The sequence below is a fragment of the Stylophora pistillata genome, chromosome 11 (genome assembly GCF_964205215.1).
Source record: "Stylophora pistillata chromosome 11, jaStyPist1.2, whole genome shotgun sequence".
Lineage (NCBI taxonomy): Eukaryota > Metazoa > Cnidaria > Anthozoa > Scleractinia > Pocilloporidae > Stylophora > Stylophora pistillata.
In genome coordinates this window covers 779,662-792,271 of record NC_142529.1, presented here as the reverse complement: position 1 = coordinate 792,271, position 12,610 = coordinate 779,662, and the positions used below count along the sequence as shown (strand labels likewise).

Sequence of the window (12,610 nt, the reverse complement as noted above, 5' to 3'; positions counted from 1 at the left end):
ACAACCTCCTCGATAACATAATCACCCATCTTAATAGCTTGTTTTGGCCCAGTAAATTTTCCGCGTCCACCAAACAATATATATTCCGTCTTCGTGGGATGTGGAGTGAGACAGTTCTCGCAACACCATGTATATAGCCTTGCTAGTGCTTCATTCAACTTGAACCATTACAACTTTGCTTCACTGAGCAGCGAAAAAAAGGCAGTCGTATTTCTATGCCAAAACTTGATCATGAAATGTTACGTGACTATTTTGGCGAGACTATTTTCGGGACTATTTTCGGCGATCCGATTTTTTTCGGACCCAGTCCGGGTTTTGTCAATCGGACGCAATCCGATCCAGATTTTGTTAATCCGGTCCGATCCGGTCCAGATTTTGTCAATCCGATCCGATCCGATCCGATCCGATCCAGTCCAGTATTTGCAAACGCCCGTTGATTAAGAAAGAAGACAGGACTTTGGAGAGTTATGGCAACTTGTGCTTCATCATGCGTCTTTGAAGTTCGCTAGTTTTGGGGGATAGTGCGGAATCCGAGATGGCTCTGCCACTTTTATTTTGATTTTCATTCGGATTGTACGTACCTTCTGTAGTTTAGAAACTAGTAGTTTAACAACTTGGCTGTGATTGTGATCAATAATTTTACGATTCTGCACTAAGTCGTACAAGCAAGTTTTGAAGGCAGCATATGTCGATAGAATAGATCCGGGAAGGTCAGAAAGTAAGAAGGTATGTTTGTCGGTGGCCAGAAAGAACTAGATCAGCAAATATGTCACTAGCCATGTTACGGGTGCTTTCAGTCTATTTATCGACCAAACATACGTCCATCATTTCCCTATCGGACGTCTTACTTTCCTGGAAAGTTTGTCCTCAGAGGATAACGAAAAAGACGAAAAGAAACACAAATAGATTATCGTCTAGGAGCACTGGACGCACAGTCCGCCCAGGCATTAAATGTCGCGCTCTACTCGTGTCAAACCCAAACTATGCGCAAAAAGTTCCTATTTATACCACACATATTGACGAGTTTATTTCATCTAAAACAAGTATTTTTACATCGCGATCTGCTTTTTTCAAAGAAGTATTCCAGCTGAGCCGTACTGTAGCTAAAAGTCTTCTGCTCTGGAAGGTCATCGAGAGGTTGAATACTCCACAAGATAGACTGGAATGGCCTGGGGATGTTTAAGAAAAATAGGAATAACATAAATAAGTACTTCATAAAAAAGAACTGAGCAGAGATATCAAATGAAATATACTCAGGAGACCAATCGACTAGAAAACAAGCTGATTGATAAGAAATGTAAATAAATTTGCTCGAGAGAATTTTCATCAGGTGCAAACACTTAACCTGGAGAGGGTCGAACACTACATACTCCTGCTGCGGGTGGCCTGGAAAGACAGGCGAGGGTGGGCGACCACCAGTCTATTGAGATAAACAATTGAGTGTTAGCGTCAAGTTCTAAATAGTATTTCTCCTGAAGAACCTAAAAATAGAAATAGGACAATCACACGACTTTTGGAGGGCACATGTTTATTTGTGGCCCGAGTAGCATCATTTGCCCTCCAAAAGTTATGTGATTACCATTATCATCGCACAAGGCCAAATCGTACAAATTCATTTAACAAAATATATGTCAGGGCGACAAATACCATTAACAACCCGCACTTTGCCGTTTGGCCCGCGAAAAGGAGCGTTTAAGAGAGGGCAGTTTGTCATTTGGCCACGTGTAGTGATAATGATTGTAATTTAAATAACACAACAACTCACCAAAATAGAATCAAATCCTGGAGGAGGTAATGTCCTAAAAGTGACAACATGAGATTTAGTCCTCTAAATGTCTATTGGTATACTTGTTGGGGTATGATACATATATCTTATTAACCAAGCGCGAGGGCCGTACTGGGAGAATATCGGCCCGAGGTCTTGACAGTACGGACCGAGTGCAGCGAGGTCCGTACAAAAAAGACCGAGAGCCGATATTCTTCCAGTACGGTCCTGAGCGAGCTTGGTTAATAAGAGATTTATTATACGACTGAAGTTCAAAGGGACACAAGTGCGGTATCATTCGGGACCATTCGGGACAGTGCCCGGTCCAATACTGAGAGAATATTGACCGGCAATAGAGCATTTTGATTGGTTGATTTTAGTTACTGGCCCTCTGACTGCCCGAGTCGCGTAACAATAGTACCATTATACACAGTAACATGACCAAATAGTCAATGTCCAGTAGATCTGTAAACTGCATACAATCGAGTCGCCTTTTCCAAGTAATTACGTTGATTCATTTACCTTCCACGATCACGAACCACAACAGATTCAGTCAAACCAAGTCCAACATTACACAATAGCAGCTTTCCAGGCTGAAATTTTTAAAAACATATCATTTATACATGTGGTTACCGCCCAGCATAAGTTAAATGCATCAAACTAAGTTTCGTGTTTTGTTTCCACCAAATGTAGTCTTCAACAAATGTTACACCCGCACATTTTCCATCGTTTGACTACGCGCACATCTATGCTCCCCATTAGAGTTAACAATGTACGCTGTGAGAGGCAATTTATGTTGGCGCAACAGTTCATATCAAAGGACTTGCCGTGCGCGTACCTTCGATAAAGAAAAAAAAACAACAAAAAAAAAAAACGTGTGCTGAAAAAGTTTATAGAAATTTGTTTTCCCCGTTTGGCTTGATGGTCGAGGGAGCCTACGCATCCGTTGCCTACTAATCTGGTAAGACCCCCCACCCCCCCCCCCCATCAGTTCAGAGGTAGAGTATTTCTTTACCAGGTTTGAGCGCTTTTCGAGTGAATGTCGTAAAACCAAAATCAAAATAATCACTACGGCCAATCAGAAGAAAAGAAAATACCTTCAAGAGCCAATGAGAAGTCAAATTGAAACCGACCAAACTGTATATAGCGCGGGAAAACGCGGCCGACCAACTCATATTGGTTTAAGTTTTAAATCTGATTGGATGAGAGAGTGGTGCGACTTTTCTGAACCAATCACAGAGCGAAGCAAAGCAAACCGGAATTCTTTCGACACTCGATTAGAAAATTTCTTTAAAAGGGAACTTTAATCGCAAATACTAGATGAGCAACTCCTTACCGAGGAAAAGGCCGCTGCCTGACTCGCTTGCATTGAAAAATAAAGACCTTTGCCATATGGACCACGAGTGAAATCTGAAAATTTGAAATATGGACAAACTTGAATCAACAACTTAAAACAAAACGCTAGGATGTATCAGTAGGTAAATTAAGTAATTTTTTGGGGGTGGATAAAATGCACAAAAGATATACTGTAGACCACATCATACCTTCTTTACTAAAACCTTGTTTCATGATTCTTTCAATTTGTTTATCGTCTGAGCCCCCACAGTAGTACAACTGAGTGCATACCACAGGATCACCAAGTCTTTGAGTTCTTGCGTCAAAACCCGTTTCCATGAAAGCAATGTGGCAAGACTCCACCTACAAAAGTTGAGCGAGAATGATAGCTAGAACATAGTGTAAGCACACTATTCTGTCCCAACCCTATGGTAGCTATGTAAGAGTTCTGTATATACAATTATACAAAGTTCTACCAGTAAGGTAATTTGTTCATAACTATGCAACAACACAGCGACAGGAAATTGTACTCAAGGAACTAGTAAGGAACTCCTCCCTAGCAAAAATCTCGTTCTTATTTGACAAATCTCCGATTAAAACCAACAAAAGACTTTATAAACTTCTTCTTCCGTCACTAGCATCTAATGGAATTGAGAAGCCAACTCAAGCCTATGAACAGAAAGTTTAGAAAAGAGTTTTAGGCTCAAATGATTTTTTTTTTGCTTGTTTAAGTGTCTATCGCACCAAAACGTTTGTATTGATTGTTGATGAGTCACCCTTTTGACGCTGTTTATTGTAACGTATTTATAGTTTTTGGTGGCCATCAAGCTGCGTTTCATCTGCTGAACAAGCTGTTTTTCACTGCGACTCGCGATGAACGAAGATACTAACTCCTCATCCTCTGCAAAATTTGAAAGAACCACCGTCAGTAAATATTTAACAATTATTCGCCGAAGGTGAGGTGAATATCGTCGAATAATCCCCGAGACGAAGTCGCGGGGATTTTCGACAATATTCACCGAACCTGAGGCGAATAATTGTTTCAGTATAATTTCAGAGCTGAGCAACAGAGAAATATCTAAAACCATAACATTTTTTTAACATTTATTAACATTTTATTTTACCCTTTTTATAAACCGCGCGGAGCGGTTTATATAGCGTCATATAAGGAACCGCTCGACCAATCAGATTGCTGGAAACTCTTTGCTCAGCTCTGAAATTATACTAATACCTTTTCTTCGCCTCAAATACCCTTTGACCCTTTCGTTCCCAGGATCTCGCAGTAATTCTCCTTATTGTCCGCCATACAATTGTTATGATGTTATAGTAAAAAATTATGGTATTGGATCAACTAACAATCCCCTTTATGATATTTTTCTTAATTCTCGTCACTTGTCAGCTTCATAGTTTATTGATATTGTGAAGAGAAATTCTTTCCTGGTCACTCATAGGAGTTATAGGGTTCTACCAATCCTTTCTGAAGCATACGGTTGAATGGCCGTGGAAAAACTGAAAGGCGACTTGCAGTAGTAAGTGCAACAAAACAGAATGATGGTCCATGTCTGTCTGCATTTAGAATTTTCGCGAGCTGACTCTCTCAGCTTAAAACTTATAAGTTATGAAGGTTTTGAAAACTACCGAGGAAAATCTTCCTTTCCTTTTCTACTTCTACTAAAATTTGCGCCTGTTATGTTCAGTCAGAAAGTGCAGGTAACTTGAATGCTTTTCCAGCATCTTCCTCCCACTACGCTTCTTTAATTATCCTGTATGTTAGTAACTTTTGATCAAAAGATCCAAGATTAATGTGATGATTCGTTGTCAAGTCAAGGGCGTAGGCAAATTTTGTTAAACAAGGGGAGAGGAGTGGAGAACATACCAGGACGTTTTTCCTGGGGGGAGGGGTTACATGCACCTTACGACGATACTTGCTCCCTCGCAAGTGAGGTTTTCAAAGGCAAGCTTATATGTCTGAGCAGTTTAATCACTGATAAGCTTGTCTGAATGTTGATTGATATAAAGTACTTCTGTAAGAAAGCAAGATATATTTTATGGGTATGACTGCTTTGAAAAGAAAGTCAAACAACCTTGAGGCACATCTCGAAAGTCTCCATGGGATATGGCCTCCAAGTCCCAGTCTAAGTCCGTGTCGGTCACGTGTTTTTTGCTAAGCATGTGAGCGAGTGCTTCGTATAAATTGTCATCATCTTTTTGCAAGAAACAAAAAAAGGTTAAACTCCGTGAACAAAATTTCAGTGAAAAAGCAAAAGGAAAACAGACTAAAAGAACACAAACACTGATAGAAAATAAAGAAACACTAAATGAATTGTTACATCTTGTTACACTTAGGACCTTTGTGGCTATTAACAACAAGCAGCATCAAGGTGATGCTGCCTTTTGATTGGCTGTTTCCTTCATGGCTAATGTTTCATCAATAATTCCCAACAACACTTTTTTCTCCTACCACTGTCACAGTCCTTGCTATCTAGAATACCATCTTTGTCCTTCATCTTGTAAGCAAGTAATTCTTTCTCTGCACAAGAAACACAAATAGTTTTGTGTTAAGTTGTCTACAAGTTGCAGATTCTTCACTCATCAGTAAACGACAAGAAACTCACCTAGTTTATGTTTCTCTTTTACTAGTCTTTCCTTAGCACTTGTTAGGGTTTTGATGGCCTCATCTTGTGTGTCAACCTTAAATTGCACACGTCACATTAGCTATTTCAACAAGTATCTGATACATGTAACAGCCACTTTCTTCATCTGTGATTTGATTTTCATAAGCTGAAAAACTGAGATGATGTAACCAGACTTTTTTCCTGTCTGTTATAGTTACAAAATTCAAACAAACTTACAACAGCTCTGAGAGTCTTTATTTCATGCTGCATTCTCACCACACAAGTGGCCTGGGCCTGGTAAGCCTCAAGACTTTTTTCTCTCCTATAAAACAGTAAAATCCATGAGGATCAAGTGACAAAAACAAACAAAATTGGACAGAAGTAGTCTGCAGAAAAGGTGCCATCTTTTTTATGTTTTTTTTTCTTTAAACAAGTAGAGGCAAGCACAAGGGGAAAGGACATGAAGAGGATAACAAAAAGGAAAGAAGAAGAAGTGAAAGATTTTATCCTTCCAAGAAAAACCTTCAATACTTAACCATTTTCTTATGTCATCATCCATAGCTTTTAGGTCTTCTTCACTTCTAAATGCCCCAGAGTAGTCCGTACCTGGTAAGAAAGTGTGAACTTGTGTTTTCCCCCTTTTTCGTTATTTTCAAGTGATAGAGGTGGGTGATGGGCAGTCATGGTCTGGAGAGAGAGAGAGAGAGAGAGAGAGAGAGAGAGAGAGAGAGAGAGAGAGAGAGAGAGAGAGAGAGAGAGAGAGAGAGAGAGAGAGAGAGAGAGAGAGAGAGAGAGAGAGAGAACACTCCCGTCCACCTCTACTTATCATAAGTCGCAATTTTATACTCTGGAAAAGGAATGCCTGATCACAAGGAAACAAAAACCTATTTGTCATCATCAAAATAAAGAACTAACCAGTGAATGGAGGAAGGTAACACATCAATGTACTATTGATCCAGTTATCTGTCAAATCACTAGGAAAAGAACTCAATGAATTATGAATGAAAAGAACTCTGCACGAGACAAGTTTTAAAGTAACTTAAATAAGAATGAGGCTCAGAATTTAGAGGAAAGGAATTTTGAATCTTACGTAAATCTGCTACAAAGAACCACATCATCAGTGAAGCCATTTTTCTTGAAGAAATCAACAGCATCATTATCAGCATACACAGCAATAGTGTCATAAGGACCGATGATAATAGGATCTTTTAGTGTCTGGAATCGTAATAAACAAAGAAAAAAGTAAGTGAACATAAATGTTGAAACCTCTTCCACTGGAACTAACAACAGTCCACCAAGGCTGTGGTCTAGCAGTGCATGGAGGTCCCTGGCACCTTAATTTTGCTCTTGGGCAACTCAGGAATTTTAATTTTTCATACAAAGCATATACTGGGCACCCTGGATTTCACAGTTTCAGAACACTGGGCCCCATTCAATTTTCCTTAGAGCACAGCCTTGGTCCTCTCTAAGACTTCTCCTAGGTAGATTATCAGACTACTCTTTCCTACCGTCCTTGTAATTCTGTTACTATAATAATAACAACATCTGTGAGAGCAGTCACTTAAATGGAGAAGTCGCTCTCAAGAACAACCACATCAAGAATCATATGGGCAACTGCTACACCACATGACAATTGTCATGTTTATCCTTTCACTTCCAGGAGGGACCAAGCAGAGCAAACAATGAAGGGGTAAAGCCACAATATCCTGGTATCAAAATTAAAGTAAACTCACTTCAAGGAGAAACTTTCCAATTCCTGATTTCCGACACCTTTTTCTAATTCCAAGTAAGTTCAGCTGCATAACTTTCTCTGATGGCTTATGACGTGTTGTACTGATCAAAAAACAAGCATTTGACACAGATGTTATGAGTCTTAAATAATTACAATACTATTTAAAAAAAAATTTTCAACCTTTTGGAACTTGATTCAAACATGTTTGGATCCAGCCCTGACCTGTATGAACGTTCAAAGGTGGCAGCTCCAATAATCAAAGATTCTATTCCTAGATTGGACTCTGAAACTAAATCAAAATCATTTTCTTTATACCTACTAAAAATATACAAATACTTTTAAAAACTAAGACTTATTCCATATGTCATTTTCTACTACCCCTTTAAGCCCTAACAGTGACTAGCATTTAATTTCTCCTTATAATATCACCCTTGAATCAAACATTAAGGTCATGAGAATAAAGGAAATGATCATCCAGTTAAAACAGCCCTTGATTGTTAAACAAATTCTCCTTGTTAGCACCTCAGGAAATGCATAGAGAACAGTATAGAGAATATGCATACTGATGTTAGGGTTTAAAGGGATACAAAAGGAAAATAGTTATCACCATTGCCATTCTGCCTCTCTAATCTCCTTTTTTTAGCTGCCTCAACAAAATCCTCAACTCCTTTGGAGAAGTCTTCTTCTTCATCTTCACTGTCAAAAATCAAATAATTGATCACCAGCTTGGTCATTAAGCTTTGCAAAACAACTATTCATCCTAGTTATCACTACATGTACCATTCTGGTAGTATCTACTGGTAACAATTTCATACACTGTCACAAGTTAATGGCTGTGTTTATTTTTTTTTCCAATGTTTAATGTTGCATTAATTTTGTTTGAAACTATCAGCTGGTAACTTGGCGAGGCTCATTATCCAGCACTTGATGACAGTTAAAGGGAGGAAACCCTCAGCTAAGTGATTGCCTAATACATTAAAAATACCATAAATCCTCTAAGAAGCCCCCAGGGGCTTATTTATTTCAGATACTTTGGGGAGGTGGCTTAATAGAGGAGGGAGGTGGCTCATCAGAGGGGGGAGGTGGCTCATCAGAGGGGGGAGGTGGCTCATCAGAGGGGGGAGGTGGCTCATCAGAGGGGGGAGGTGGCTCATCAGAGGGGGGAGGTGGCTCATCAGAGGGGGAAGGTGGCTCATCAGAGGGGGAGGTGGCTCATCAGAGGGGGGAGGTGGCTCAGCAGAGGGGGGAGGTGGCTCAGCAGAGGGGGAGGTGGCTTATTAGAGGGGGAGGTGGCTCATCAGAGGGGGGAGGCGGCTCAGCAGAGGGGGAGGTGGCTTATTAGAGGGGGAGGTGGCTTATTAGAGGGGGGAGGTAGCTTATGAGAGGAGAGAGGTGGCTTACGAGAGGGGGAGGTGGCTCATCAGAGGGGGAAGGTGGCTAATCAGAGGGGGGAGGTGGCTCATCAGAGGGGGGAGGTGGCTCATCAGAGGGGGGAGGTGGCTCAGCAGAGGGGGAGGTGGCTTATTAGAGGGGGAGGTGGCTTATTAGAGGGGGGAGGTAGCTTATGAGAGGAGAGAGGTGGCTTACGAGAGGGGGAGGTGGCTCATCAGAGGGGGAAGGTGGCTAATCAGAGGGGGGAGGTGGCTTATCAGAGGGGGGAGGTGGCTCAGCAGAGGGGGAGGTGGCTTATTAGAGGGGGAGGTGGCTCATCAGAGGGGGGAGGCAGCTCAGCAGAGGGGGAGGTGGCTTATTAGAGGGGGAGGTGGCTTATTAGAGGGGGAGGTAGCTTATGAGAGGAGAGAGGTGGCTCACAAGAGGGGGAGGTGGCTCATCAGAGGGGGGAGGTGGCTCATCAGAGGGGGGAGGTGGGTCAGCAGAGGGGGAGGTGGCTTATTAGAGGGGGAGGTGGCTCATTAGAGGGGGGAGGTAGCTTATGAGAGGAGAGAGGTGGCTTACGAGAGGGGGAGGTGGCTCATCAGAGGGGGAAGGTGGCTAATCAGAGGGGGGAGGTGGCTCATCAGAGGGGGAGGTGGCTCATCAGAGGGGGAAGGTGGCTCATCAGAGGGGGGAGGTGGCTTATTAGAGGGGGAGGTGGCTTATGAGAGGAGGGAGGTGGCTTACGAGAGGGGGAGGTGGTTCATCAGAGGGGGAAGGTGGCTCATCAGAGGGGGGAAGTGGCTCATCAGAGGGGGAGGTGGCTCATCAGAGGGGGAAGATGGCTCATCAGAGGGGGGAGGTGGCTTATTAGAGGAGGGAGGTGGCTTATGAGAGGGGGGAGGTGGCTTATGAGAGGGGGGAGGTGGCTTATTAGAGGGGGAGGTGGCTCATCAGAGGGCCTATAAGCCTAGTATAAAACTATTCAAAACAGCTGTGAAAAAGCATTTTATAAGCTCATATAAAAACCTGGACAACTTTGAAACAATATTAAGCAATAGCACATTATCTAATTTTAATTTTTTATAAATTAATTTTTCTTTCTGAATATTTTTAATATATCCTGCTATTTCTATCATAGAATTTTGTAATTATTTATATATTTATTTATTTATCAGTTTTTTGTAATGCTGTATAATCTAGTTAGAGGGCCACAGGTTTGTCAGCTTTTCAGCTGTTACGTGTCCCCCTCTATAAATAAAGTCCTTACTTACTTACTTACTTACTTATTAGAGGAGGGAGGTGGCTTATGAGACGGGGGAGGTGGCTTATGAGAGGGGGGAGGTGGCTCATCAGAGGGGGAGGTGGCTTACTAGAGGAGGGAGGTGGCTAATGAGAGGAGGGAGCTGGCTTATTAGAGGAGGGAGGTGGCTTATTAGAGGAGGGAGGTGGCTTATGAGAGGGGGAAGGTGGCTTATTAGAGGAGGGAGGTGGCTTATTAGAGGGGGGAGGTAGCTTATTAGAGGAGGGAGGTGGCTTATGAGAGGGGGAGGTGGCTTATGAGAGGGGGGAGGTGGCTTATTAGAGGGGGAGGTGGCTTATGAGAGGGGGGAGGTGGCTTATTAGAGGGGGGAGGTGGCTTATTAGAGGGGAAGGTGGCTTATTAGAGAGGGAGGTGGCTTATTAGAGAGGGAAGGTGGCTTATTAGAGGAGGGAGGTGGCTTATTAGAGGAGGAAGGTGGCTTATTAGAGGAGGGAGGTGGCTTATTAGAGGAGGGAGGTGGCATATTAGAGGAGGGAGGGTTTAAAAGAGGGTGGGGCTTATCAATTTAGAACTCAATAAAAAACTCAATTTCATGAGCTAACTCTCTTAATAGACCTTGTTTAGCCATGTTATACTTTTAGCATCACTCTGTAATTTCCGTATACCGTATTCTATTGATGCCAACATGATACCACCAATCAATCAATCACCATAATCAATTTTTAATGACAAACTAAAACTATTACAGTATTTGAATAAATTTAATATCATACTTATTGACATGGAGTGTTATTTTGAGTTTTTGTTTTTTGAGGGGGAGGGATGGGGGGGCTTAATAGAGGAGGGGGCTTAATCAATTTCTTCCTCTAAAGAGGGGGGTTATTAGAGGGGGTTAGAGGGGAGTGGCTTATTAGAGGGGGTTGGCTTGTTAGAGGATTTATGGTATGATACATATCAAATGTCATCTTATTCTTAAGTGTAGGGCATCATATTGTCAGCTTTTTGACATTCTGGTTCTCTACAGTAACACTGACTCAAACACAGAATTTTCACATTCCAGTATAGTAAAAGATCTATCAGAAAAAGTACAGTTTCTCTATTTCTACCTTTCAGCAGTTGCATCACTGTCATCTGTGTCACTAAACACACCATCAAACTTTCCTGGTTCAACGTCCCTCTCCATAGTTTCATTCTTACTCCCATTCTTTTCCTCTGCTAGATCATTCTTTTCTGTCTCTTTATACTGATGAGTCTTTGTCTCCTTACTGTCACATTTACAAGTGTTTCTCTTTGTAGAGCACTCATCATAAACAGTATTCAAATCATCTGTACTTTCATCATCCTCTTGTGAATTTTCATGGGCAGAGTCAGTGGATTCATTTTTTACATCCTGTGCATCATCATTCCAAGAGACTTGTTTACTTAGATTTTTTGTTTCTTTATTGTTATTTCCAGTTTCTTGTTTATCAGCAGGTAAATCTTCAGATTTTGTTTCAGTAGATTGTTCATCAAAGATATCTCTCCACAATTTACTGCTGATAAATGGTTTCAAACTATCTTCAGTCAACTCTGGATCTTCATCACTTTCTGGAGAGACACCTTTCATCTCAAGCAAGAGATCTAATTTTCAAACAACAAGAGAATGAAAATAACTGAAATTTCAATGTATGAAACATATTTATTGCAAAACAGACCAGTGGTTTCCTTTTTTTCAAACATATTTGAGTCAAAAAGAATAATATCCCTGTTTGCATTGCAATGAATATGTAACAAATATATATCAAAGAGAATTCAGGCTTTCATACAAGGATCTCTTAGGGATAATTTCCTCCCGAGATTTCAAATAATACTTTAGAGTGGTTTGTTTGAAGACCAATAAGCTCAGTTTAATAGTATTGTACGGGATCACATCGGACTTTCTGAGAATGTTAATTTTCTATTAAGCTCTTACAAGATCTTACAAAAATAATCGGATATTAAAGATTGTTCCCAAAATTCTCCAAGTAAAGCTGTAAATTTAACCAGAAATCTCAAAAAATCCTTATAAAATATATTTAAAATCTAGATGAAGTTTGAGGTAGGTCGATATTTATGCGATATTTAATTATGTTTAAACAACCTTGGAAGTCTCTGAGTAAAACAATTGTTTTTTCCCATTTTCCGCAAACTGTTGGATACAAAACTTCAGGTGTAATTTCAGGAAGGCATATATCATACAATGCTACAACTGCATGGAGCAGATCTTCATTAGAGACCTGAAAAAAAAGTTAAGTGACATGTAAACATTAGCTGGAGTCCTTAGTAACGAAAACTAAGTTCATTTTCAAGAGAGAAATCATACAAGAAAACAAGCTTACTCCTTCAATTGCAGTAATACTCGATTCCAGCAACCTGTTGAACTCTATTAAATATGGTTGGACTCGAACTTTTCTTTTCGATTTTGCAGAATAGAAACGAAACCTGGAAGGCATCTTCCAACAAATCGAATTGACCGCCATCTTGATTTTCATGAGTTACCGCTGTGT

At 40.9% G+C, this 12,610-nt stretch overlaps 1 protein-coding gene across 2 annotated transcripts; it reads right to left on the bottom strand.

Annotated features, from left to right (window-relative positions):
- Positions 1-1,001: 1,001 nt before the first annotated feature.
- LOC111323938 (uncharacterized) lies at positions 1,002-12,610 on the bottom strand. 2 transcript variants are annotated; one of them, XM_022927396.2, is made up of 20 exons: positions 12,443-12,610; positions 12,205-12,340; positions 11,192-11,705; positions 8,055-8,143; positions 7,670-7,736; positions 7,449-7,548; positions 6,806-6,930; positions 6,631-6,689; positions 6,252-6,321; positions 5,953-6,037; positions 5,716-5,791; positions 5,562-5,630; positions 5,185-5,304; positions 3,877-4,001; positions 3,310-3,463; positions 3,102-3,175; positions 2,288-2,358; positions 1,766-1,799; positions 1,346-1,420; positions 1,002-1,169 (listed from the first exon to the last, which is right to left on the bottom strand). In XM_022927396.2, the coding sequence occupies exons 1-20, from the start codon at positions 12,593-12,595 to the stop codon at positions 1,128-1,130; spliced, it is 2,238 nt and encodes a 745-aa protein (XP_022783131.2). In that variant the 5' UTR covers positions 12,596-12,610; the 3' UTR covers positions 1,002-1,127. The 2 variants fall into 2 exon arrangements, with proteins under 2 accessions (XP_022783131.2, XP_022783132.2); XM_022927397.2 differs by lacking the exon at positions 5,185-5,304.